This window comes from Corylus avellana, chromosome ca2, assembly GCF_901000735.1.
Source record: "Corylus avellana chromosome ca2, CavTom2PMs-1.0".
NCBI lineage: Eukaryota > Viridiplantae > Streptophyta > Magnoliopsida > Fagales > Betulaceae > Corylus > Corylus avellana.
The window spans coordinates 14362465-14390449 of NC_081542.1; the positions used below are offsets into that span (position 1 = coordinate 14362465).

The 27985-nt window shown below is 37.0% G+C and overlaps 2 protein-coding genes across 3 annotated transcripts; one reads left to right on the forward strand and one right to left on the reverse strand.

The window, feature by feature from the left end:
- Nucleotides 1-135: 135 nt before the first annotated feature.
- Nucleotides 136-9371, reverse strand: LOC132170601 (cullin-1). Its single transcript, XM_059581630.1, has 20 exons — nt 9285-9371; nt 8544-8717; nt 8329-8428; nt 6001-6186; nt 5831-5878; nt 5534-5737; nt 5365-5442; nt 4678-4767; nt 4502-4582; nt 4341-4400; nt 2895-2924; nt 2727-2813; nt 2489-2638; nt 2357-2412; nt 2055-2175; nt 1786-1947; nt 1526-1669; nt 1195-1413; nt 935-1102; nt 136-565 (listed from the first exon to the last, which is right to left on the reverse strand). Exons 2-20 carry the CDS (start codon nt 8672-8674, stop codon nt 464-466), a joined length of 2217 nt encoding a protein of 738 aa, XP_059437613.1. The 5' UTR covers nt 8675-8717; nt 9285-9371; the 3' UTR covers nt 136-463.
- Nucleotides 9372-14546: 5175 nt separating this feature from the next.
- LOC132170341 (homeobox protein LUMINIDEPENDENS) lies at nt 14547-27599 on the forward strand. Of its 2 annotated transcripts, none has more exons than XM_059581291.1 (13): nt 14547-14931; nt 15544-15571; nt 17877-18007; nt 18374-18747; nt 18824-18917; nt 19003-19096; nt 19795-19924; nt 20003-20054; nt 20142-20185; nt 20280-20368; nt 22701-23132; nt 25071-25609; nt 26191-27599. In XM_059581291.1, exons 1-13 carry the CDS (start codon nt 14758-14760, stop codon nt 27082-27084), a joined length of 3075 nt encoding a protein of 1024 aa, XP_059437274.1. In that variant the 5' UTR covers nt 14547-14757; the 3' UTR covers nt 27085-27599. The 2 variants fall into 2 exon arrangements, with proteins under 2 accessions (XP_059437274.1, XP_059437276.1); XM_059581293.1 differs by having other exon boundaries at nt 18374-18723.
- The last annotated feature ends 386 nt before the right edge of the window (nt 27600-27985 follow it).

Genomic DNA, 27985 nt, shown 5'->3' on the forward strand with positions numbered 1-27985 from the left:
CAAGCATATTGTCATATTAACCCAGTAAAACAAGACAAATAACATAAAACATTTTTAATGGGTCAAGTTGGTAAAAACTAGAAAGTGCATGGATTTTGTGACTGAAACACTCACTTGATTATCAGGCATCACCAATGATGTTAAAAATGGGCATTCCTATTAATTTTCTTCTCCGAAAGGGTAATTATATAGGTAAATCACAATATATTTGCCCTTAAGGTGGTACACAAAAATTCGCTACTCCTGAATTTTACCTTCCTAATATACTAGAGAAAGGGGCACAGCAAGCTGTAACGAAAAGCATTTACAGAAATTTATAATGAGTATAATAATGTCCCCCCCCTACTCCTTTCCAAGAACATCACAGGTCCATGCCAAGGCCCCCTACACCAACACCCACCGTGATTAAACAAACCATCAACAGCTCCAGCTTTGCAACGTTCAACAGGCACTAGTAGCAAAATCATGCCAAGTACCTAAACACGTTCGGGTTATCCTTGTCTCTCTCCAGATAGTCCCGGGTGATTAAGTCTTCCATCCTCTTCTTTATTGCTTTAATATCGGGCTGCACATTTGCATCCATTATTAAGTTGGATTAGTATAGAGAATGAAAACCAGGAAAATAACATAAAAGAAATGGAATCATCTGACATTTCTACAGAACTCAATACTTTGTTTTGGAACCAATGGCCCCTAAAACAATGCTCACCATATATTAATATTATATGCAACTCAAAAGCCAAAATGAAGTAAGAAAAACATAATATTTGCAGTAAGATGCATGCCAGATTTCATGATACAATTGATGAATGCCGACAAAATAATATCTTAAGAAAACAGTGTCATCATTGTTTAAGTGCTTCCATGACCGTGTTTTAGCACTATCATATGTAGCATCAACACATAAACAGAAGATGAAAGAATAGAGAGAGACCTTAAACATGCGGCCCAACTGCTCAACACACTCCATAACCAATTGTTGGTGACCCAATACTTTCCGACTCTTCATAATGCGCACAATTGCAGCATCTATAGCGTATCGCCTATCCTTGTCAACATCTTCAATTACCCTCCTCCTCTCGTCCACTGGAGGGAGCGGTATCTACAGTTGAAAATTTTCAAAAGTTATCACCTTTAATATAGAAGAACCGAAGGAAGTGGTAAAAGCAATTGAAAAGTGAGAATGCTAAATACCTTAATCCTCCTCATTCTATCTGTGAACTTGGAGTTGAACTCAAAGTTGTCTGTTGGCAAGATAGTCTTTGTGTTTGGCTCCTTACTCAGGATCTTATACTTGGCACATGACAGAGAATGGAGCAATCTAACCAAGTCATCATGGGTCAAGTTCAATTGAGTCATAATCTCTGAATAACTCAATCTATCAGCGTTATTAAATAGCAGCAAGGCAGCAGCCTGTAAAATATAAACAGAAGATTACGATCCCAAATTCAGAGTCAACACGTGAATCTAATAATCTAGTTCCAACCCACTAAACAACATAGAAAATTTTGCAAAATAAGATTACCTGATAGGTTGACACAATCAATTCAATGGTTTTTGACTCAAACTTGCCATTAATGTTGCAAGTGCCCAATGAGTAAATCCACGTTAGTTTTCTGTGTTTTGTTTTTGTTTCATAGAATCCTTTGAAAACTTCCACGCACTTGACCTGAAGCAAAAACATTACAAATATAACATATATTAGTAAACCTGACTACTTCACAGCAAACTAACATTAGCGGTGGAAATTTTAACATGCCCATCATCTAAACAAGTAAATGTTACCATTTCCGGAGGGAGGCTGAGATCAAATGATTTATAACTTGGCCAAAATCCAGTAGTAAGAACCGTGACTGTCAAATCAATCCCAGGATTTACATTTGTGTTATTACGAAGATAATCCTCAAAGTTGTTCTGGTTTTCCCGTGCCAGTGTCAAATCTGTCACCTGGAGAAGAAAGAAAAAGAACAAAAGATGCCAAGCATTATCTAAATTGACAGAACAATAATGTCGACAGATGCAACACTTGGGCCAAATAATCACAGCCAACTCACCATCCCCTCCATCTTTGATGTAAATTGCGCACCACACTGCTGTTTCAGCTTGGTAAGTATACTCTTTTCATGTTCTTCATTAGCACTTCGATCAAAAAGTAGCCGGCGAGCAAGCTTTTTCCTGCAGTCTCAGCAATGCAGAATCAGCGACAACCAAAAAAAAATACTGACTGTTTCTAGCAAAACTATCCATTTATGCCACAAATCCCGAGGCAACCACCCTTGATTAAGCTCAAAGGTTCCAACAGTAACAAATGAAATATAAAACAAAGTCAAAACCTACTAAAAAAATTAGTGATTACCGGTAGAATTCTGCAAAAAGGTCTTTGTCACTAATGTATGCGAGCAACTTCACTACCTGTAGACCAGAATAACATAGATTATGACCAGTGCCACCGCCAGTAATATGTACAGCACAAAACTAATAATACTACCTTCTCGAGTGTTTCTTCTATGGCTTCATCACTCAACTTCTCACTCCCACCCTTCTTGAGGATATTATCACAAAATGAAGCCAGTAGCTCTGCACTTGAACTGCCAGAAACAGTCTTGTTGCAAAATACCTCAAAAGCCTCTTTCAGGGCCTAATGGACACTCAAAATTATTAATATTTTTTAGACACACATAAAGTGATAAGGCAGGTCCAAACAACTAGTATTTTTCAACACAAACCTTGTGGAACAAACTGTGGTTCAAAAAGCAATCAACCACATATGCCATATCCTTGTCGTGCAGCTCAATTATTTTTCTGACAAGGACCTGCAGACCGCACAACTAAATCCATCTTTAACCTTTCTTACAATTCCTAAAAATTCTACAAGTATAGGTTAAAAGATTTACCTGTTCCTGCACCCCAGCCCCATTTGGAGTCTGCAGAAACAAGGAAATCAAGACTTAGCACCAAAATCAACAATTAAGAAACAAAGACGAAAAGCTGATAACCTACAAAGGGGCTAGTATACATTATAGTCAACCAATTCATAGAGGAACCGAGGTAGCATCATAATTCCTACATAGACGAAAAGAATAAGAAAGATCGCAAAATCTAAAAAATGAATATCATAATAGGAAAATATCACATGGAATTATTTCATTCCCTATTGCTATAATCTATCCCATCTTTTTCTGTTTTCCACGTAGTACTTAATTTAACTATATGAATTGCATAACACAAATCAATCATTACCCCAATACCTAATAAAGTACTCTAATAGACTACACGAACAAACAAAAGCTTTCTTATGCCAGGATCCGATATAATTTTTTTTAAAAAAATATATATATCTAATAGCACTTGTGTGGCAGTAAAACTCAACAGCTGTATGTTAACCTCTTGCTTAATAATCCCTCTTCGCACAGCAGTAATGATCATGTATCTTCAACAAAAACAAAAACAAAAACAAGTAAAGATGTTGCAGGACATTAATGATCTTGTTTAACACTTTTAAGAATCCATCTTGTTCTTCTTTCTATGTAGTACTTTTTGGGGCGTAACAAATTGCACATAACAAAAGAACAATTATACCCAACACATAACTAGCTACTCTGAAATACTACAAGAATAAGCATAAGCTTTCAAGTGCGAAGATCTTATGGAACTTAATGAAGCCTTCATATGTAACAACACCCATCTCGAGTAAAACTCAACACCTAAATGGCAATTGATTATCGCTCTTTGCATGCCACTAATGATTTTTTTTTTTTTTTATGAATAATAATTTATTGACAAAAAAGAAAAGCTCAAGTACACGAAAAGTATACAAGAGAAGCAACCACCCTAATGAGGTTGAAAATCATAAAAGTTAACTAGATCTACAAGACAAAAGGAAAAGAGCCACTAATGGTCTTTTAACTTTAATATATATATATATATATATATATAGAGAGAGAGAGAGAGAGAGAGAGAGAGAGAGAAAATGCAGCCAATTAAACTACCCTTCAAAATGCATTGATGATAAAACCCAGTCAAGAACATTGGTTACGGCTTTATATATAAAAGGTATGTACCTCATGTTAAGGCCAACAGATGAAACACGAACAAACTAAATGCCAAAAAAGACGTAACATTGATAATATACAAATAGACAAAAACAACATAGAAGTTTGGGCCTTCAAATAATAGAATTATCTTTTGTTTAACACAAATATAAGCTGCACAGAATATCCCCTAACATGTGCACAAGGCAATTTAAGCACACCGACTAAACAACAAAGGAATACAAAAAAACATGTGTGCAAAGATATACATTTTACTACATTAAAGGAGAATAAATCAAAATACTTAACCTGACTACTAGCAGCATCATCAGCCTGTTGGACCAGGGCTGTACCTTCAGCAATAACATGCTACAACAGGGAAACCCTCAAAGAATCAGTACAAGATGTCTCTGAACATCTGAGACGTTCTTTTTGTTCATCAAAATAAATGTAAGCAGGAAACAACTGACCTGCTTGAATATAGTAGAAACAGGATCCAAGCCCTTCAGTATTTTATGGTAAAGTCTATACATTCTAGAAAGATCCTCCACCTTTAATAGCAAGGGCAGGATGATAGATAAAGCATTAATGAAATAGTTAAAAAAAAAAAAAAAATTGCAAAAGCACAAGACTTAGAGCAAAGTACCTTATCATCTCTCAGCAAAGCACGACACCCAGACTGCTCCTTCTCAAGCAGTTGTGTCCCATTAACCACCAACAACTCATCTTGAACTTTCTACAAACCAAGCATGCGGCTAAGTTGAGTAGACAGAAACCACAGAAAATCTTTTCCAAATAGTACTAGTATGCATCCACAACTACAAATGGATGAAATGAAAATGTTTTCTGCTGCAGGATTTTCTTTCCAGGTTACTTTAACAGCCAAAAAAGAGACTTCCATATAGAAGGGGTGGTGTCATATGTGCCACATATATAATGCATATGTGAGGAACTTGTTCACCACTCCACTCTGATTTATTTCTATATTATCATCTCATCAGAGGGCATATTTGTATCAAATACATATAAAAAATAGTTACCAAGAATTTATAATGCTCCTTAATTCAACTTCCTTTTTCTTCTTTTTTAATTTTGGAAATTGGAAGTGTTTTAATGGAATAATACCAACTTCAGAAGGTCCTTATTATTTTTCTGGGAATGATGCATGGCTATTTAAAGCAACACCACTCAATAGCTTTATTTTATTTTTTTCTTCGGAAAGGGAGGATTGCTGAAAAGTATCACCACTTCATATGTGAGAAAAAGAAGAAGCCAACTACACATGGATTTAATATGTATTTTGTTATACACAAATAAACATTAACTAACTAACCTCCACCAACTTCTGCTCGCTGCTTATATGCAGGTAATGAGAAACTCTGTCCCTCTCCCTTTTCAAGCACTCCTCAGCCTATACAATTTAATGAGATAATAGATGTTAGAATCACAAAGTTTATCAACATAAACTACACCATCAAGAATCTTTGTGCGCATAGACTTGCCTTCAACATGTATTCTGGACAAGAATCGTTTGAAATCCAGGTTGATGCTTTACGACGATAGTACGCACCAGAGTCTTCAAGCATCTGTGCTTCAAAATCTTGTTCATAAAGCTCCATCTGTCCCATTCCAATTTCAACAAATATGTCTATAACATTCTTCAACAGTGCTCTGTCAATTTGCTCTCCTTCACGTTCTTTATCAATCTGTTGGTCCACACACATTGAGTAGCTAAACCTTTTGGATTACAAGATATAGAATCTTACAAAAAATTCACGATCAATAAGCAACAAACTTACAAGAGTAATTACAGCATCTCTGGCATTAGCTTTTACCTCCTGGTAAACCTAGATTTGAAAGAAGAAAAAAAATGCATTCTCATACCACCCAAGGTAACTTTGAAGCAGAAGACATGCAGGGGAATTAGACCAAAGTAAATGTCATAAATAGTGAGTGACTTATAACAAACCAGATCGCGGAAGCAGGCTAGTCCAACTTCATTAAGTGCAGGAAGTGACCTCCTTGCAATGAAATACCGATCAAGATAGTGAAAGAAGCGTGACAGCCACCTCACCATAACCTTGTGGTTTAACCATCTTCTCACCAGCTCCCTCAGCATATATTCATCATGCTTCTCTTGTAAAGAGGGTAACACCTGAAACATAAAGTTAAACAGGGAGGACAATGGGTTAAAACAACCAAAAAGTAAGAGACTCCAGAAGCAAGTATGGTATTGTCAAAGCTAGAGCTAAGGTAAGCTGGAATCTGATTTGTGTTCCTAAGAGGGAGGGGGGTTTGGGTATTAAGAGGTTGGAGGGTTGGAACAAGGCTTCTATGTTGAGACATATATGGACCTTATTTGCAAGGGCTGGATCCTTATGGGTGGCATGGGTAAACGAATATTTGCTAAAAGGCAAATGCTTTTGGCAAGTAAAATCCCACAAAGGTGCTCATGGTGTTGGAGAAAGCTTCATACATTAAGAGACATTGCTAGAAGGTTTATTTTGTATAAGGTAGGGAGTGGAGAGAACATTTTTCTATGGATGGATCATTGGCATCCTGATGGGATATTACTTGAAACTTATGGTCCTAGGATCATCTATGGTGCAGGGAGTCATCTAAACACTAGGCTGTCTACTGTCATCCATGATAAAAATTGGTATTGGCAGGCGACAAGGTCTGAAAACCTTGTTAAGATTCAAAGCAAACTGTCCTTGGTGTGTATTGGAGATATGGATCACCCTACTTGGAGCGTCTCTAAGAAAGAGACTTACAACTGTGCTGATTCTTGGGATATCATTCGGATCAAACAGCAACCAGTCTCTTGGTGGAGATTAGTTTGGTTTCCAGAGGCAATTCCTATGCAGGCTTTTATTTTTTATGGTTGGTTGCTTGTGATAACCTAACCACGGGTGAAAGGTTGCTCAAATGGGGTTTTGTTGGAAACATTCTTTGTGTATTTTGTAGAGGATTTATGGAAGGGAAAAACCTTTTTCTTTTTTTTTTATGTAGTTTTTGCAGAAAAGTAGGGTTGGGGAATCTGGAAAACTGTTTGATAGATAATCCTCCTTATGGATGGGATGCTATTGTGGAAAGAGGATTAAAGGATTGGAAGGGAAAAGGGTTGAAACTGTTTTATGTAAGCTGGTTTTAAGTGCATCTGTTTACAACATATGAAGGGAGACAAATAATATAACGCACAGGAATCACTTACTTATTGAGGAGAAGCTTAGCCAGAAAATAAGATTGGAAGTTCAAACTCAGGTTATGTTTAAGGTAAGATTCCAGAGAAGCAAGGAAAATGAAGAATTATGTAAGAATTGGGACTTGCAGGAGAGCATTTTTAAAGCTGAGACTGAATAGGATCTGCTGGTGTAACTGGATTTGCTGGTGTGGCTGAGCATTTTGTGCTGATGCAGACTCAGGTATGATTATGCAGAGGATTGAGGATAGTGTGTCTATGTGCAGTGATTTTTGTACTTGCTTCAGAGTGTGAATGATGAGGCTCCTGGCTTAGTGTGGGCAGGGGCTGCTGTCTTGGATGTAGTTGATGATAATTTAAGGTGGCTATTGATAGTGCTGCAGGGGAGTTGATGCAGCTTGGTTTTTGCTTTACTAGCCTCTGTTGGTTGGGAACAGATTGGTGGTAGCTGATTTGGCTTTTTGTCTCTGTTTCTTGGTGATGCAGATAGGTTGTGGGTGTACATATTGTGGATTCTGTCTTGTTTAGATTGCTGTCCTAGTGGTGTATAGTTTGGCTAATCCTTAGTGTATGGTTTTAGTGTGGAAACTTGGTTGTTTCCAGGAGTTTCTAGCTTAAAAATAGTTATAGAGCATTGTACTTCAGTGTGATACATGAAAGATTTACTCATTCATCCAAAAAAAAAAAAAGTTTGGTATTGAAAGACAAAGAGGCTGGAAAAAAAATTAATCAATTTCATACAAAAATAATGCATCTATGCAAGAAAAAAAGTTATATGCAACCAACCAAAAGCCATGGTACAAAAACACTTTCAGAACCAAAAGTACCACCTCAGACCATAAAACTCTTCTTTTAAGCATCAATTGTGTGCAAAAGTTCCACAAAACTCTAGGACCTCTAAGATAAGTCCTTTCCTACATGAAAGGAGAGACTTCTACAAAACATAACAATCACAGTCAAAGATCAAATTACATGACATAAATATTCCCATTGGGAGTTGAAATAAATCCACACAATAGCCTACAACTCTACACCTTATGATACTTATTAAAACATGAAAAAAGAAAAAGAAAAAAGCAAGCCAATATTTCTCACCGTCGAAGTAATATATTCCTCAAACGCCTCACGGTACTTGTCATAGAGCTGTTGGGAGTAATCGTGAGGGGGCTTCTGGGTACACATGTTGTAGATTGTTCTATACTTGGAATTAAGGAAATACAATCACAATGCACAAACATGAATGCCTCAAATGACAGGTGTTTATATAAAGAATAATTATATGTACTAATTAAATAAAAAAAAAAGGATACGTGTAGAGCATCATGTATTCCTCGGAGCTAAAAGGAGGCTCCGGCAACCCTTCCAGAATCCTCTTTAGCTTCGTAATGCCCTTCTCCATGTAATCCCAACCTTGGTCCAGCTCAATAATCTTGCGGTCCATTGTAGTAAAGGCCGATTAAAAAACAAAGTCAAACTAGAATAATCTGTAAATCCACAACAAAATCAAAATAATCACAATCTCAACCAAGTTATATTATGTATATGCATAATCGACACAAACATCTTTTTTTTTTTATAAGCATAATTGACACAAACATCTTGTACAAAATTTGCTCAATAAGACGATACAGAGAAACAAACAATTTTTTTTATACATAACCACATTCATAACTCTGAATTTTTGGGCTAAAATTATATCGAAAACAATCAAGAGCTGCGAGAAGACATCATCAAGAACTTCAAACCAGCGCTATTGCGAAACCCTAACCCCAAAATTTATCTATTAATTTACTCAGTTGCAGAGAATGAATAAATAAATAAAAATTATCTATTAATTTACCAAAGCGCTTTGAAATTAGAAGAAATCACAATGCGTGCCATAATGACAGCGAACTGAAACCCCTATAAAACGATTCCAGATGATTCCGCAAGACAGCGATTGCGGAAACGAAATTCAATAATATAACTGAGAAATCGAGCTCTAACGCAAACACAATATTGATCGGAAACAATGCTCGAAATAAGAGGTCGAAATCGATTGAAAAACTTGCCTGCGTATTCGATTGGAGTACCGAGGAGACAAGCGGAAAATAATTGAGCCAAAAACCCTAACAATCAAGCCTGAAAATGAAAAACGAAAAACCCACTGTTCCTTTTGTGTGTATATATAATAATATATATAAGTACGTGTGACGTAATTAATTAGTAGTTATAAAGTCTATACACGCACTCAGAAATCGCGTACGAATTGTGAAGGTGGGCCCCGTGGATTCCCATCCAGTTGAGGAAAGGTGAATTGCGGCCGTTGATACTGATGGGTCAGCTTGTTTTAAACCGATAGTGCACACTACTGCCGTGTTGCGACTCGTATTATGCAATTGTGCCCATTAAAAGCTCTGTCCCTAGAGTTCGACCCACAATTGTTTTGCTGCTACATTTCTATAAGATTCCAATTCAGGATAATATTAATGATATGTGATTGGTGTTATTTTTTTACTTTTTTTTTAAATAATAATAATATGATTAACTCAATTTCAAATGAAAATATAGATTCATATTAAATTTTATATGCTTAATAGTATATATATATGTTGTTATACTATTTAAAATTTTAAATAACGTGACACCATAAATACTATTAGATGTAACAAAACAAAATCTTGACGTAAAACAATCTTGATCCTCAATTTTTTATGTTTTCAAATTAAATAAACTATAAACTATAAACTTTCATCCAATACATATAATACCATGATAAGTAGTAAATTTAATTTAGAAAGAGATAAACAAACGAGGAATAGACGCCTTTGACAATATTGGGGCAAGGGAAGGAGATTGAGCAATATAAAAAAATATATTGTTTTATTTTTTGGTTAAACGTTAAATAAATTTTATACTGATTCACCTAGTTAATTAATACAACAATCTAGCGCCGCAGCCTCAGGTAAGCCCTCTCCCATGGTGAGGGGAGGAGGGATGGCCGTTTGCTGCCTCCCTCCTCCCCCTCGCCTGCCCTTGCACCAGGTGCCAGTAATTTACTTGATGTCCCTGGCCCGGGTTACTTCCTCCCTACCCTTTCTCTGCCGCCCCTTCCTCTTTGTTTCGCTTTTGTCCTTGGCGGGGCTCTCTAGTTGTTTTCTGCTCCTTTCCTTTCTGTTTTTTTGCTGTGTTTTTTGTGTGATGTTCTTGTAGCCTTACATGTGTGACACTCGGTGTGGGTGTTGATTTTGAGGGTTTCTTTCAAACTCTCCCCAGTTTTATTTTGTGTTTGCCGCCGATCTCCTCCGCCCACCGTACGTTGCTGGGTTTTTCCTCGTGCCCCTCTAGCGATAAGCTTCAACGTCCCATGTTGCGATGGTTTTCCGGCCAGTTGGTGATCGGTTTCGCCACCCTCTGTCCACTGTTTTGGGCCTTTTTTCGCATCCCCACCGCGTTGAGCTTCGATCGTTCCCTTCCGGTGTCAGTTTTCGGCGAGTGCACAATCAGCATCCACGCTGTGTGTGCCTGTTCCCGTTTGTTTTATTTTTCTTGTATTGTCTTTGTTCATGTTTTTTCCCTGTATGCATTTCATTTTTGTTATTTGCTTGTAATAAGGCTCTACCTCTTTGGTTCGCCTACGTTTTATTTCGGTTTTCTTGCTTCTGTTTTGTAATAAGGCTTGGCCCCTCGATCTGCCTGCTTGGATGTGAATTGAACTTTGGTCCAGATCTTTTAGGTCGTGGATGTGAATTTTAGTCCAGACCTTCGAGTTGTGGACATGAACTTCATCCTGGCTTTTAAGTCGAGGAGGAATTTGCGCTACCTATGCATTGGATTGCGTCTATCTTATGCAGATCTGTTATTTCAACTGAAAACTAGTCATAAGTTAGCGGGGGTTTTAGGTGATGTTGTATCCTTATAGCTTCGGCTATAATTTGCATTTTTAGGGCTTTGTGCTCCTGCGATGTAAGAGCTTTATGCTCGTGATTATTATTAATGAAATTGGAATGTATTTCTTTCAAAACAAAAAAAAAATACAACAATCATTGGTTCAAAAATCATTAGCCAAGGTAGAGTGAGAGATAAATTAATTTTGTATTGTAGTGAAAAGTTGTTAAAAGGCAAGGTTTGAGAGCAATTACAGGAAGATTGGCTTGTTGTTGCCAGTACCCTCTCTTTTGATTGAGTTGTGAGCTTAATCGACTGAGTTAGGGAGAAAGTACTAACATACTGAGTGGTTAAATGAGGTCATATTAACAAACTATGACGGGTAAGTAGGAGTATACACTTAATACCCTAATGTTATAAGATAAATAAAAGCCTAGCAAACCCAATAGTTAGGCAGGTGTATATGCCTAATAAAATGTCTAAAGAATATGATAAATAAGTATTATGTTTGAGAATATACATCAGTGTATATATATTATGGTGAAGATTTACATTACAACATGTTATAAATAGTTTTACTTGCTTCATATTATGGACCGTGAATTTATATAGATATAGTAAAAAAAAAATGCAAAAAAAAAATAAAGTTTAGTTTTATTATTATTATGTGTAAACCCCTCTCTCTAAAACATGCAATTTGCAAAACGGCTACGGCAATTTATAGACGAAAACCATGCTTTGTAATAGTTGTGTTGTAAACACTAGATATAGGGATTTGTTTTCAAAGGAAAATAGGAGCTCAAGTCACATACATTAAATGCCATGGTATTTTTACTTGCTGATTGTGAATTCACACATCCACTTGTAAAATAATGATAATTTTACAAGTGTTACCAAAAAGGCTAATTAATAAACACAACCTATATGCGCATTCAGATTATTATCCATGAGGGTAATAGGAGGCCTTACTTTGAAGTGGCTAAGTTGTGTTAAGTTAATTATTGATATCGATATGTTTTAAACGCGACATATTTTGACTAGTGTATACACACTAATAATTTAAGTTTTGTATCTCCATGATTATGCTTATAAAAAGTGAATATTGTTAGAAGCTTTTGTATTTTATGTTGAAAGGTGAGTTTGTGGTTTTAAAAGTATTTTTTATTGAACAAGAGTTTTAGTGAACAAGAGTGCCACAAGGAATTTAGATAATTCTAACATGACTTATATAAAAAACGAGAAGTTATAAGCAAAACTTGCGTCCGTACAACGCCCTGCACTATATCATACCAATGGTTGCCAGAAAGTTGTTGTAGGCGAACTTGATTAATGGTGAGTATTGGATCTAATTTCGCTTGAAGTTGAGCACGCACATATGTAACATATTCTTCAATATTTATAGGTGATAGGTTGTACTAAACTGCAATTTCATCCCAATGGCTTTATGCATACTTATCCATAACAGTAACATAGAACCAAGATTTCAATTTGAGATAATGGCAACTAGTATTTCAGGCAAGTTGACAATGTCATTAATGCATCGTTTTGCCAGCCTATGCATTGAATCTGTAACCTTAATCAAGATGAAATTGATTATTTTTGTCATTTTTTCTATTATTGGCCATATTGCATCATGCATTGTGTTATGATATGCAAAATCATTCACGTAATACATTGTTGTCGCTTGAGGCAATCATATAACAAAGTTCATAGTGACTTTCTCCCATTTTCATCATAGCACGTGAAAGTAGTTGAGAGGGGTTTTGTTGGCTGCTAATGCTCTGCCTTTACTTGCTGACATGTTGATGTAGAGCATTGCTCCACGTACTTGGCAACATCTCATTTCATGTTGCTCTACCAGAAAAATCTCTCAAGTCTCGGTACATCTTAGTGCTTCCCAGATGCACTATGTAGAGAGAATGGTGAGTTTCCTCGATAAGCTCTCTTTTCAACATCTCATCATCAGTTACAAAAAGATCATCTTTATGCTTAAGAATCCCATCTCTCATAACATATAAGTAGTGTGCCTCTCCTTGTTGGACTCAAGCTTAAACTTGATGTACTTTGGATACTTATCTTGTGCCTTCTTAATTCTTTCTATCATTATTGGCTGAATCACCATGGCAATCATATATGGCAATCCTCCCTCATACACAACCCCTAGGCTTAGCCTCTCTATGTTCGTGATCAAATGCAATTATGCGGCTACCAAAGACGACAACTCTCTGATTGCCTTTCAATTCAATGCATCGGTCACCACATTGGCCTTATCTCAATGATACTTAATAGTGCAATCGTTGTCCATGATGAGATCCAACCATATGCATTGTCTCATGCGTCACTTAGACATACCTTTTATTAACATTTAATTTCCTTTTGAATTTTCAATTTATCTTAACTTTTAATTTATCCAGGTGTTGCACTCAATATGGTCTTTGTGGGGCTGAACCACTCTAGCGACAAAGCCATCTTTTTTGCGGATCACACATAAAAGCGAGTTCAAAGTGGTTGAACCACCCCAAAATATACTTTTAAGGTGGCCTTTGCAAGGGGATGATGAAGGCGGAGATAAGATAGGAACATGCGATGGGAGAGGAGCCCAACAATAGTAGGGAGGTTGTGGAGGAGTAGAGGAAAAGACATTGGTTGGTGGAGATGTGAGAAAGTTGTGGGGGGAGGTCGGGCCACCCCAAATCCTTGACTATTATCAAAAGTCTCTTTTGGGATGGTTAAACCATTTTTATTAGCTATTTTAAAGAGTGCACAATCCCTCTAAAAATTGTTGAGGTGATTGGTCGCCTCTATTGGGTACTTTGGGGTGGCAAACCACCACAAATAATTGTTTTTGGGTGGCTGACCACCTATGAAATACTTAGGAGTGGATGCAAATTTATTTTTTTACGTGAAACTAGACACAAATTTTTTGAATGGTTAATTTAAAATAAATAGTTCATATTATGTCCCAAAGAAGTAACTCAATCAGTTGAGGACTATGCCTCATGAAGCATGTTATTAGTTTGAATCTTCCTCCCCCTCTTATGTGGACATGTGTAAAAAAAAAAAAAAAAAACTCATATGATTTAATAAAAAAAAAGGGTTCATATTGTAAATGTGATTCATCATGAATCAGGTTGCCGGGTGGAATAATGCTACAAGTCTTTTTTGTGTCACTTTAAGAATGATATAACTATTAAAATTACCATTGAGCATGTGATTGATTGTTAATGAATTTTAATCAAATGATAATTTTAAAAAATACTTTATTTTATCCTTAATGAATAACTCAATCGGCTAAGATTATACTTTATAAATCGAATGTCCATGTTTTAAAAAAAAGAGAAGTCACAAACCAAGAGGGACGAGGAATTTTCCTCTACCGGGCGCGAGTTCTTGACCCGCTTACAAAAAAGAAAACCCGCTGCATTAGTTAACGCTCGTTGGAATTTTATCCACGTGCGAGTCTGGGCTTTACTTTCCTGCTTCGCTCCTATTCTATTCGCAATTCCTCTCTCTATCTCTGCAATTACCTAACCCTAAACCCTAATTTTTGTCAATATTTTTCCATATCCAGAGATTAGTGTAGGTTCGGGTCTTTAATGCTTTGTCTGTACGGTTCTGATACGCTGAGCTTCGGGAAGTCGAGCTTCGAGGTCGATAATGGAGGTCTTGAAGGACGATTTCTCGGAGGTAGAGATTGGGAGTTCCGTTGACTCGTTCCAGAGGTTCGTGGAATCGCAGAGGGAGCTCTTCCACAGCCAGATCGACCAGCTCCAGAAAATCGTTGTCACCCAGTGCAAGCTCACCGGCGTCAATCCTCTCTCCCAAGAAATGGTGCGCTTTTGAATATTCAATTCTTGTTCTGTACTTTTGTCGGGTTTCACGGAAAATAAAGGAAACGAGTGTGGATTTGGAATTGCTTCGGTTTCTCAGCAACCAAACAGAGGGCCAAAAAATTAAAAAAGAAAAAGAAGTATCAAGTAATTATATATAAATTGTGAATGCTATTACTCAGTGAACAATTTGTGTCCGTTAGGATATTGTGAACGGCAGTTAATGTTATTAATTTAGGTTACGTTTTATATTTTATGTTAGTAGGCAAGTCTAGCCCTTAAAGTTTTGACATTTCCTAAAGAAGAAGTGTCACTTTTGGTTGCTATTGTTTCTTTGGATAAGAACTGGAGCCTAGGCAATTAACTATTGACTACTTTAGATGCTGTTTTGAGTTTCTTAGGCACATTGTGAGTTATCGTTTAATACAGTTTATGCTGTAATTACTGATGCTAGGTGGTGCATAATCTGATATGCTATGCAACGACTGGTTATTTGTTTCATAACTTTGATTGTGGTTTTCTTTGGGTATAAACTTGTAGTTGTCTTTTTATGATATGATTATTTTAGTTGCATTTACTCATAATAGTTTTGTTTTGTTTTTTTTCCCCGCAGGCAGCTGGTGCTTTGTCAATAAAAATTGGTAAGAAATCATCGCAGGATAAATAATAGTGCCTGGTGATTGTGAATGACTATTATCAAAATGTAGATCTTGTTAAAACAACAATTTGATTTTCTGCCTTGTAAATGCCTTGTGTCTTCTTTTATCTTTTTGTTGTCTTAGTAAATAAAGGGTTAAAACCAAATAAATTAAATGAGCTATGTTGGAACAGTATCTGGTTGGGTGAATACTTGGATTGGACAAATGAATACCTGCAAAATGAAGAGAGGATTTAGACAAAAGAGCTTGCTGAGATGTGCCGGCGGTAATAGCTCCAGTGCCCAAGTTAACTATTTGTTCTATATAATAATAACAGCTCGTATTAACAGAGAGTTGACCCCTTTTACCTGGAATGAGACCTCCTTATATAGGAGTGTGTGGTGGTTGGCATTGATCAGATCCCTAATTCCTCAGATTGGTGTGATCCTGAGAATTCCGATATTGAGACGTTATTCCAAAGATTCATGCTTCCTTGAAATGGCTACAAAGATTCTCAGTATAGAATATCTGGGATTTCCTGTAGTGATTCCTGAAGAATTCGAGAAATCCATTATCCATGATTTTCATGGATAATGGGCTTGGTTTTGGGCCTTGTTGGTCTCTGGGACTCTCTCCAGCCTATCTCAATAGTTGGACTATTTGATTGGCCCAATTCTCAATAGTTACCCCCCAATTCTCTTATCTGACGTGTTAGCGAGGATAATGAGAATTTATCTTGAAGCCGACATGGTGACTTGCGAGAGTGACTAGAACCAGTAGAATAGGGTTTTGCTTTTGCTTATTTTTATTTTTTGTAAACAAATGACAAAAAATTGTGATTTTTTGTGATTTTTCCAAGAATGTTTCTTAAATATGAGAACTTTTAGATTAATGAAAGAGGGAGGTATGTTCATTCTTTCTTTGGATTGGTAGGTTTACCCCCTAAAACCTTGCAGTTAAGTATTTATACTTGGGTGCAAGTTTGAGTTAGTTAGTCTCAGAAATGGGTTCTTATGCTTCTCAATTTCTGAGACATTTTGATGTTAGGATCATAGAGCCTTGTTGGTCTCGGAAGCGGGCTTGTAAGCTTCTCAATTTCCAAGACATTTCGAGGTTAGGACTTAAAAAATCCTGGAACCTTGTTGGTCTCGGAAACAAGCTTGTAAGCTTCTCAATTTTCGAGACATTTTGAGGTTAAGATGGAATTTGAAAAAGGATGACTGAAACTTCTGAGATGCATCAAAACTTTATTTATGCCATAATTGCTTTACAAGAGAAGACAATCTACATTCATTGATAAATTTTTTCAGGTGTTCCGTATTTGATAGTCTTCAAGTGGTATGCTCCTGCTTGGTGACATCCTACCACTTAGTAAGGTCCTTCCCAAGTGGGGGCTAGTTTGCCTTCTACGGGGTTACAGGTTGCTAGGGTCACCTTTTGTGGTACCGAATTTCCGAGTTTGAAGCCTCTCTGCTTGACTCTTTTATTGAAGTACTGGACTGCTTTTTTTGATAGGCTGCCATGGTAACCTGTGCCCGGTCCCTTTTTTCCTGCAAAAGATCAATGTGTAATTTTATACATTCTTCATTGAGCCCCTTATTATTATTCTTGACTCAGAAACTGGAAGATCGAATTTCAATAGGGACTACGGCATCTATGCTGAAGGTTAGTGCAAAGGGGGTTTCTTCTGTTGGAGTTCTTCTAGTCGTTCAATACACCCATAGAACCTCGGGAAGGTCCTCAGCCCATGCTCCCTTCTTTTCTCCCAACTTCTTCTTCAAAACCTTGAGGATAGTTTTATTAGTTGCCTCTACTTGTCCGTTTGCTTGGAGATGTCCCTGGGAGAAGTAGTTCCTATTATAAAGTTTGGAACACAATTCTCGGAAAGGTTCATAGTCAAATTGCTTTCCATTGTTCGTGACTAAAGCGTTTAGAACTCCGTAGTGACACACCACCGATTTCTGGAGAAAGTTTTTAATGTTTCTGGCTGTTATGTTTGTGAGAGTCTCTACTTCTACCTACTTTGTAAAATGGTCTACGGATACAACCTCAAACTTAACACCCCTTTTCCTCGGGGCAATGGACCAACGATGTCTATCCCCCATTATGCAAAAGGCGGCCAAGGTGAGGAGACTAACAAACTTATCACCCCCATTGCTCACGAGAGCCTCTGATATTTCTTTGCTTGTTGATTTTTTTTTTTTTTTTTTTTTTTTTTCTGCATATTGAGTTTGCTTTGGTATATGTAAAGTATTGCCTGTCTTGGCCCACATGTGGTCTCTGTCTGACTAAACTGTTGATTTTGCAGGTAAAAGGCCTAGAGATTTGCTAAACCCTAAGGCTGTAAAATATATGCAATCAGTTTTTTCTATTAAAGATGCTATTAGTAAGAAGGAATCCCGTGAGATCAGTGCTCTTTTTGGCGTTACAATTACACAGGTTTTCTTCCGTTCTTATTTTCTCGGTTTTCTTTCTTTTAAATGCTGTCTACTTGACTTTTTATTTTTTATTTTATTTTCTTCCCTTTATGCTGTTCTGTTCGGAAAGACCAGTTAGTGGTTTTGGCATATCCTATACAATCAGATGGTATAGAGGTTTATTAATGGCTTTTTCTTCTTTTGCCCTGATGTTACTTTTTTTTTTGTTCAATATAACCATCTTCCAAAGATGCAGATTTAACAATTTCTTCATGATTGCAAAACCTTTATTAGCACTCTTTGCTTATTTATCTTTAGTTATGTCTACTTATCAAAAGAAAATTCATCTTAGTTGAGTCTTACACCTTGGTGTTGTGTTGATTTATAGGTTCGTGATTTTTTTAATAGTCAACGTTCAAGAGTAAGGAAACTAGTCCGGTTGTCAAGGGAGAAGGCCATGAGACCCAGTGCATGTAAACAACCTAATGATGGTGCAATAATAAGCTCTGATCCTATGACACCTATTGAACCAGTTCCCTTAAACTCTGTTGGTCCTGCCAGCGTTGAAGAAGCACCATCTTGCTCAACCCAGGATGATGCTCTACCTGGCTTAGATGACGAAGACAAACATTTTGTTGAAAATATTTTCATTTTGATGCGGAAAGAAGAAGCATTTTCTGGGCAGGTGAAACTGATGGAGTGGATCCTGCAGATACAAAATTCTTCAGTATTATGTTGGTACTTGTCGAATCACTGTTTGAGGTTGGCAGTATGTTTCCGTATTTTTTTTTGTTTTTCTTCACTCGCTTGATCTAGCCATCCTCTATTATGTTTGCAGGTTTTTAACTAAAGGTGGTGTTATGATTTTAGCCACGTGGTTGAGTCAAGCAGCAGTTGAAGAGCAAACAAGTGTACTTCTTGTAATTCTTAAGGTATATACGGGTCTATGCAGTTAATATAGTATGTACTTGCTTTATACACATTGCTTAGGATTTCAATGATTAACTTGTTTTCTAGGTTCTTTGCCATTTGCCTCTACATAAAGCTCTTCCAGTACATATGTCAGCCATTCTGCAAAGTGTTAACAGACTGCGGTTCTATAGGTCATCAGGTGTGCTCTTGTTGCAGAGACTATCTTGTGCCTTGTACTCTACTCTCCCCTCTGTCTCCGTAATTATTTTTCTTCTACTCACCTCTGTATGGTTGAACTATTACTTGATGGTTATTTAGGCATCGTGTTTGATCCTTAACTGGAGAATAGTTCTGTTGATAGGCTCATTACTTAGCTGGAATGGAAAAGATATCAAGTATAGGAACTGCAGAATTTTCGTATCTCTTATATAAAATAACTCAGGTTTTATTAATGCCAGAACCATGTAGCTGTGTTACATAGCTCTTTCTGAAATCTATGTAATGAGAAGAAATTTCATTATGAAATCCTTGGTGAGCGATTATTCGTACCCAGTAGTCTTGTGTGCTTTTGGATTCTGGATGAATGCTTTGTTTAGCCATCCTTGGCTATTGACTTTGGAAGTGAGGATGAAAAATCAGCAGTATATGCTGTGTGTGTTGTATTGGTCATTAAGAGATAATTTGTTGAGAGGGCAACGTTGACAATATAATCTGAAAGCATTAACTTTTGCCATTTTCTTTGCAAGTATTTTTAACTTGTTCGACATATTAAAGATTTTTCAGGTGACCTTTGGGGCCAATAACTTATATATATAAAAAAACAAATTTGGGTGCTTTTGCTGTATTTCTTGCACCTTGTGATTTTTTTGAATCTCATTTATCTGATTTGAAGATCAGACATATCAAACAGGGCAAGAGTTTTGTTATCAAGATGGAGCAAATCATTGGCAAGAAGCCAAGCAATGAAGAAACCTAATGGCTTGAAATCTGCTAGTGACATGCAAAATGATTTAATGCTGAAGCAGAGGCAAGTGCATGTCTTCACCTCCTACACTTGCAAGAATTTTAAGTCAGTTTCTAATCATTTTGCTCTACTTTCTTGTAGTATTGGGGAAATTATGGATGAAGAATCATGGCAGTCCAGTATCGATGCTCCTGTAAGCACTTCTCAAAATTTAGTACACATTTGCTAGAAGAGGATTTACATTGTGCAAGGTTTCAAATTATTCTTTCTTGCTGGACAGGAAGACGATCTTGCTTCCTCATATGGGACTTTAGCGAATTTAAGGTGTGAATGTATTTTTGGTTCTGACATAGTTTAGCTTGGTTGGCCATTTCTTTTTGGTAATTGTGGAAGTAATAAGCATAAATTTCTTTTTCAGGAAATTGGAATCTCCGCAAGCACTGAAGCTGTTGCAAGCACCTTCGGATGATTCAAGTAGGAAGCAGATCCTAGGTCTCTCTTCAACCCGTATCCTTGGGATTGCTAATTATTAATTTTTTTTTTCAAAAAATTTAATTAAGAAAAACAAGTAATTTTTATACATTTCGAATGGTTTTAAAAGGATTGTGAAAAATAAAAGGCATTTGTTTAGGAATGAAATCTCTCTTTAGTGTTGGCTTTTAATCTACTGTGCCCCTGTACATGAGCATATTTAGTAATACATATCTTGGTGCATTCTTAATTGAAATGTTCGTGTTATTGTGTCATCTAGAATATTGGCAACAGGGACTAATCAAGGGCATATAAATCTGGTGGAATGTAAATTGAACGCGTTTTCTGTTATCAATATATGTGATTTCTTTTCCCTCTTTGAGGGCTGAAGGTTTGCCAAAGGACCTTGGATAATAAGATCAGACGCTACTCCTGATTTGTACCCTCTAGCTGTCCAGTGTTTCAGTGAAGCCTTACCAACAGGCATGCACCACCTATATTAGATTCCTCACCAACTAGGTTCGAACCTGGTCCCCAAAGATTTCAAATTTAATTTCTAATGAAATCTTGATGTGTGAAGCCCTTGTGGAATATGTTTATTTAATTGCTAGTACTCCTATTATCTGTGTTCTTGAAGATCTCTTGTTTTTGCGAGTACTGGTATACTCTCAAAAGAATGTGAATCAACTGCAGTTATGATGAGAACAAAGGCTCATTAGATAGTATTTCTTGGGTTAGAAATTTTTAGGTAACAAGAAGTGAGGATATTTTATGCTGTTACATTGGCATTGAGAATCCACATGCTTGGTGGCTATTATTATTGTTTAGAATTAACCGAGTATTCTGTAAATTTGTACCATATAAAGTCAATGATGATGACTGCAATTATAGCAGCTATTACGCTGCAATTGTTGCTGTTAACTCTTATGTTAAAAGGTCAATCTTCAGAAATCACAATGTGCATAGATTCAGATGCTAACTCTTTTACTTAAGTGTTCACCCTCAATATTACTGTAAATATACAACATTGACATGACAGGTACAAATTTTTTTAACACCTTGGTGTCATCTCTTTTTATTGTCTGAAATATTGTAGTTTGTAATGGTTATTTACTTGTTATTTTTTAACTTGTGATTTTCCCCCTTTTGATGGACCTTTAGATTGTGAATTTGCTTTTTTTACAGTCAAATCTTATGGTTGAGGCAGCTAATATTTGCCAGTTCAACTTTTTAAAGGGAAAGAGGGATTCTCAATTATTATGTGGACAAAATCTAGTTCAGAAGTTTTTGAAGAAGGAAAACAAAAGATCCAAGTTCAAAAGTTCTATTATTGTTTTTTTTTTTTTTTTTTTTGGTGACTTCCTGTATCCAAGCACATAAATTTGTAACAGCATTTTGAGTTCTACACTGAACTTTGGTCACTACACCCATTATCTGCTTGCTTCAATTGTTGGCAGATCCTGAGCAACTTAATGAAGTGAAATTCCATTTAGCCAATTCATGTTGGAGAAGAAGTGATGGATTGAATTGCTAAATTATTGGCTACAGATTACCCACGTCCCCTAGTGCCACAATCCTCAATACATATAATGGATACAACCCCATATCTTCACCTATAAAACCTTGGGCTCCCCTAGTGCCTTCTTGCCTCTTCTAGTGTCTTTAGAAGAAAAGAAATGACAAAAGTTTTGAGGACCGTAGAAGGAAGTTGGTGGAGCTTGAGTCCTTTTTCTTTTTTATTCTTTATACTTGGACAGCTGTGTTTGTAGCTCTCTCGGAGCTTAGTTTTCATAATTTGTTTGTTTGTTGTTGTTGTTTTTTTTTTTTTTTGGCCTCCTAGTTAGGTGTTTCTCCTGTATACTCCCTGTGTATCTAAGTAGCACTTTTTGCTTTTAATGATATTTGAGTACTTTAAAAAAAAAAAAAAGGGCCAGAAAGGCCAGTGACGGAATTCATCTATGATTTCATCTAAATCGATTAAGGAAAATATGATTCGAGTAAAGTCAGTTATTGTCCGTGTTAAAATGTATCCTCTTTCCACTCGCTTTCTTCCCTTTGACACTCAAAGTTGCTGCCTCTGTGTAATTCAACTTGCTAGATGGTGGTGATGCAGGACAAATTGTGACTGTATTTAGTTTGACGTTTGCAGACTTTGGAATATCAACCTTACCCTTGAGATTCGACTGTATGCAAAATCTTTAAACTAGAGAACTTTTCTGGTATTCTCTTATGTTTCTATATCTAAATGGCCAACAAAAAAAGAAAAAGGCAAAAGTAAAAAATAAATAAGAAAGAAACACATGAATGTTTGTTGTGCAGTTTTAATATTTACGGAAGAACTATAGTTCATATCCTTATCTGGCAACAGAAACTAGAGAACGCAGAAAAGTTCAGTTGGTGGAACAGCCGAGCCAAAAAATGGCAGGAAGAAGCCCGCAGGCCACAAGAGCAGCACATGTGAATCAAGGTCGTCCAATGTCTGCTGATGATATACAAAAGGCGAAAATGCGTGCTTTATTCATGCAGAGCAAGTATGGGAAAACTAGTTCTTCTAATGAAAGTAAAGAAGCAAAAACTGAAGGTCTGAACAAAACTTCAACTACTCAGCCCAGCACTTTGACTCCAATATCTAAAGCAGCTATTCGGCCTAAAATTGAGGAACAAAAGAAACCTGTCATACTCCCTTCTAAAATTTCTAATAGGCCGGATGCTCCTCTTGAGCTGAAGCTAAGAATGGATTTGAAGGAACCCGTATGGTATAAGGGCAAGAGGGTTCAGATCCCATGGCAGTCACCACCAGGTACATTTGCTTTTAATGCTTCTTTTTTGGTTTCTTTTAACTTTGCCAATAATATTTTTGTAGAAATAATAGATCTTGACAGCAAAATTAATTGACCACTTTGAGAAGTTGCTGAAGCTTATGCAATAGGGAGGAATATCTTAAGCACTCCCACATTTTTCATGAGGGAGATTCATATCATTGTCAACCACAGATGTTAATATTTTTTTTATCCTCCCCTCTCCACTCCAACTGTGTTTTTTTTGTTTTTTTTTTTTGAATAGGATTCAAATCACATGCTATGCTCTTTTCTTGTATAAAAGTCAGGCATTGGTTCAGTTGTATGCACCTCTTTTTGTTACCATGCAAAATAATATTATTCAACTGTCTCTTGTTATTTGATGAAATTAGAGTCCGAGGACCATGTGGTGGCCAGACACCAGGTTGATCTCAAATTTTAGGAACCCCTCCTCCCTCTTAAATTTTTGGCAATGGTAAAAATTAATTTCTTGATGTGGCTTTACTTATTTATTTAATTTTTTTTTTTAACTTATCAAAAAAATTCTTGATGTGGCTTTGTCATGGATTGCTTCCTATGAATCATAATAACTGTGCATCAGATGATTTTGGTTGATGATGGATGAGATCTTAATTAACCCTATCAAGGCTATGTATTTTGCAAGTTGCAAGGATTTTATAAACCATCATAATTTTAATTAGATTCTCATAAAAAAGATATTTATATGTATAGCAATTGAATATGGCCCTTAATTTGACATATATGTATATATATATATATAAAAAAAAAAAAATTCTCCATTCCCTTAGACCTTCAGCATGAATATCATTTATACACTGCAATTGGGGTAGGATTTCTGCCTCGTCTGACCTAAGTACAATTCAGTAAATATGCATGGCTGCAACTCTTGTGATGGAGCAAACTCTATTGGGCGCAAGCTGTTGCTTCAATGGCAACATTGCTGGGAGTTCGAGTGGAGAAGATGCCTTGACTGGTGGCAGAATTTCGTAAAAGTGTTTTTGTATGCCATTTGAAAATTAAATCATTCCGTTCTGTTTGTTCTGGCATCTATTGGGTTTAATCTTCTAAGAGACATTATAAGCTTATTTCACCCCCCTGGCCTTTTTTTTCTGTTTTAATATTATTGATCTGGTGATATCAGTTGCTTTTAGTAACTTTGATTTAGATAATTAAAACGTATGGAATCTGAAATAGAACCATTTCTTTTCCGTTGGTGTTTGATTGCCCAATCACTTTGCTGCACTTCTTGCTAATTTTAGCAGACCTGGCTTTTTATCGTGGTTGAAACAATGTGTAAGGTACATAGTGGGTGCAATAGTCAGAATCCAAATTTTGGGATGTTATTGAATGCAAGGCTAAATTACATGGTTTGCTGTGTATAAAGTGGCAACTTTTAACAGTGACCTTTTTGTCTATATGGTAAATTTTAGTTTGTTAATATGTTCTTTAGATCATTGACCATATGACACCTGGGTCAATCACTTTTAACCGTGACCAATCTTCTAACCTTCAAAGGAATTACCAGATGTGCCGTGGGAAGCAATCACCTTGATTCTGAACGTGCAACTTTTAACGGTTGGAAAGCAGTCAGTTGACTTACTGGAGGAAAAATGTCCACAATATTTTAATCTTTATTATTATTTTTTTTTCGTTGTTCTTTTACCCATTATAGTGGGGGAAAAACGTCCTGCTACCTGGATTAGCAAAGTAGAATTCAATGGATTTGCAGATTCTCCAACTGTATATTGTGTAGTAATCATGAACACAGTACTTTTACTAGAAATTGCATTGGTTTTCTCTTCCATCTCCTGGTTTTCTTTTGAAGTTCTTTTTACTTTTTGTTGGTGGACGACTCTTTTTTGTGTTTCAATAACCTGCTCTGCGGACTTCAGCCTTTTATACCCTTTTCCTTTCTGCAGAAATGAAACACAATGATCTTTGGAGTGTCGGTGCCGGTGAGAATAGCAAAGAGGTTGAATTTCAGAAAAACAGAAATCGTCGCGAGAAGGAAACCATCTACCAGACGGTCCAGGAGATCCCATCTAATCCCAAGGAACCGTGGGACATTGAAATGGACCACGATGACACATTGACCCCAGAAATCCCAACTGAACAGCTGCCTGATGCAGATGCTGCAGAAACACAGGTTACATCTAATCAAGTTGTAAACAACGCTGTTTCTTTGGCACCGGCGTTGTCTCAAGTTGGTAATGCAAGCACGGCCGAACCGGATCTTGAGTTGCTTGCCGTTTTGCTAAAAAACCCGGAATTGGTATTTGCATTGACTTCTGGCCAAGCTGGCAATTTATCAAGTGAAGACACTGTGAAACTACTCGACATGATTAAAGCCGGCGGGATTGGTTTAGCGGGTGGTGGTGTTAATATGGTAGGTGGAAAAGGAGAGGACAAGATCGAAGTTTCACTTCCATCCCCAACTCCTTCAAGCAATCCTGGAACGGTGTGTCACTCGGGCTCATGCTGCAACTTTTTGCCAGATATCACGTATTTATTGCAAATCTAGCAAGGGCGGTACTATATGCTCTCCACTTTTCCAATACCATGGAGTGCAAATAGTGCTACCTCTTGTAAATCACTAATTCTACCATAACCATAATAAAAAGTTAATGATTTTGCCCAAAAAAAAAAAAAAAAAATCAGGGTTTTGGTGGAGGCGACTAGTTAGATGTGGGGGATAAGATTCTTCCCCACTTCGAATGGGTATATTTCATGGTCCCTCTCACACGTGCGGAACCATTTCCATGGACCCCACGCTTGGGAGACAGCCCGGCAATGTACCCTTTTCATGAGATACTCCCTATAAACCCTAAACCCTTACTGATGATTAAATATGAAGAGTCATTATCGTGCATGTCATTTGTGGTATCAAAATTATGCTGCAATGCCTAGCTTACAAATAATGATTTTATTATTATAGAAAACCTTAACAAATAATATGTTAAAAACTATACAGTTATTACTGAAGAATTGTTTGTGTTTTATCCTCTTGTCTAATTTGTCTTTACCCCAATCAATTTGCAGAGTGGATGGAGACCAGAAGTTGCCAAGGATTCATTTTCGCAACAAAGTTCAATGGCTAACAGAGTTGTGTACGCCACACCGGGAGCGGCTTCTGCCAGCTTGATGCTGTCTCAAGTCACAGCAGCTAACCTCATTCCACCTCAACAGCCAGCAAGTGCTCCATCAATGGTACAGCAAGTTGCAGCAGCAACAATGCCTGCTTACTCGCTGCCTCAAATGACTACCATCATACCCGAAAAGCAACTGCCCTCTGTGCACCAGCATCTCCCTATCAACTCTTCAACTAGACAAACACCATATTCAGAAGTAGTTTTAACCGCGAAGAATTTATCTGCCATGGGCGCACCCTTACATAACTTACAAACCGGAGATGCACCGTCGGCATTGCGGATCCAAAGCACGAGTAACATAAAACCTGCACCTGTATATGTCACACTGAATGCACCTTCAAGAGCACCTGCTTCCTTCCCATCGCATCCTTTGTCGCAATCACAGCATCCCTCAACAGTTTTGCCTGAGCCCCGGCATTCTGCAGCTCACCCTGTTTCTGATTCTTGGAGAGCTAGCCAGAGTCAACATCCAAATTATCGTTCCCAAGCCAATCAAAATAATTATAACACATTGGTTGGAGGATCTAGGCAGCCTCTGTTGCAGCCAGGTCCTTCTTGGGAGAGAAACGAGCATGTGGCTGAAGAAGAATATGAATCATGGAGTCCGGAGAATAGTCCTACTAGAACTTCTGACTACACGTCGGGAAGGAATTTCCCGGATTCGGAACCTAGAACAAACCCCGGATGGAATCATAGGCCGGACCGACCTAGACAACGGAACTTTTCTGGATACCGGGACCATAATAGGTATGGAGACAGAAAGTGGCGTGACCGGAGGCATTGAGTTTGTACTTATATTCGGCTTGGTCTTAAAACTGCCTGACTGACTATATTCCAGGTAGAGTGGATTTGTTTAATGGAGTTTCACTTGGGAGGCATATGGAGGTGGAGTTGGAAGTTTCGGGCTTGGAAAGGGTTTTGGGGTGAGGACTTCATTAGCGACAATCGCAGCAGCGATCCAATGTGTTCATAACTTTTGATTATTTAACCGAGTAAAAAGCATCAAAAAACTTGCCAAAATTTTCCTCTTTTTGCGCACAAAAACCAAGCTGGAACAATTAGGCTCGCTTGGCCCATCTAAACAACTATAGTTTCCAAATTACATAAATAAAAACTATGATTATACTCGTATTCAATTTACTTCTAAGCTCATGAGTTTTTACTGCAAACTTTTTACGATTATTAGAGCTGGTGGAAAGCTGACCTTGAAAGGCTTGAGGACATTTATTTAGATAAATGAGAATTACTTCTCAAATTAACCTTAGAAAAAAAGAAAAAAAGAAAAAAAGGAAAAAGGAAAACAAAGGAAAAAAGAATTATTCACATAAGAGCTGCAGACCGTGGTCATAAGATCGAATCAATTTATAACATGATGAACATATTTTGAGAAATGCTATTTGGCATTCTCTTAGCATACTTGGTTAACATGACATGCTTAATTTATCATTGAATTTTTTAATTTTTAATTTATAATCAAGATTGATTTAAAGGTGGATTGAGTATGCCCAGCAAAGTATGAGCATGTTGAAAAAAATACAAAATGACATTTTCATATTGTTATCAGTTAATCTTTTTGGACTTGAACCCGCAAGTCTATGCATATCACTTGTATTTTCCCAATTAACTTTAGTCTTGAGGAGGTTGCTAGTTGCTACTAGGCTTTCGTTTTTTTTTTTTTTTTTTTT

What these genes read in the sequence shown, in the direction of transcription:
- LOC132170341 (XM_059581291.1), top strand. Translation starts at nt 14,758, where the DNA reads ATGGAGGTCTTGAAGGACGATTTCTCGGAGGTAGAGATTGGGAGTTCC. An exon ending in TGCTTTGTCAATAAAAATTG is followed by an intron (nt 15,572 to 17,876) that starts GTAAGAAATCAT and finishes TTGATTTTGCAG; the next exon opens with GTAAAAGGCCTAGAGATTTG. An exon ending in AGTCCAGTATCGATGCTCCT is followed by an intron (nt 20,055 to 20,141) that starts GTAAGCACTTCT and finishes CTTGCTGGACAG; the next exon opens with GAAGACGATCTTGCTTCCTC.
- LOC132170601 (XM_059581630.1), bottom strand. Translation starts at nt 8,674, where the DNA reads ATGGACCGCAAGATTATTGAGCTGGACCAAGGTTGGGATTACATGGAG. An exon ending in CTTTGCTGAGAGATGATAAG is followed by an intron (nt 4,583 to 4,677) that starts GTACTTTGCTCT and finishes TTGCTATTAAAG; the next exon opens with GTGGAGGATCTTTCTAGAAT. An exon ending in TAGAAGAAACACTCGAGAAG is followed by an intron (nt 2,413 to 2,488) that starts GTAGTATTATTA and finishes TCTGGTCTACAG; the next exon opens with GTAGTGAAGTTGCTCGCATA.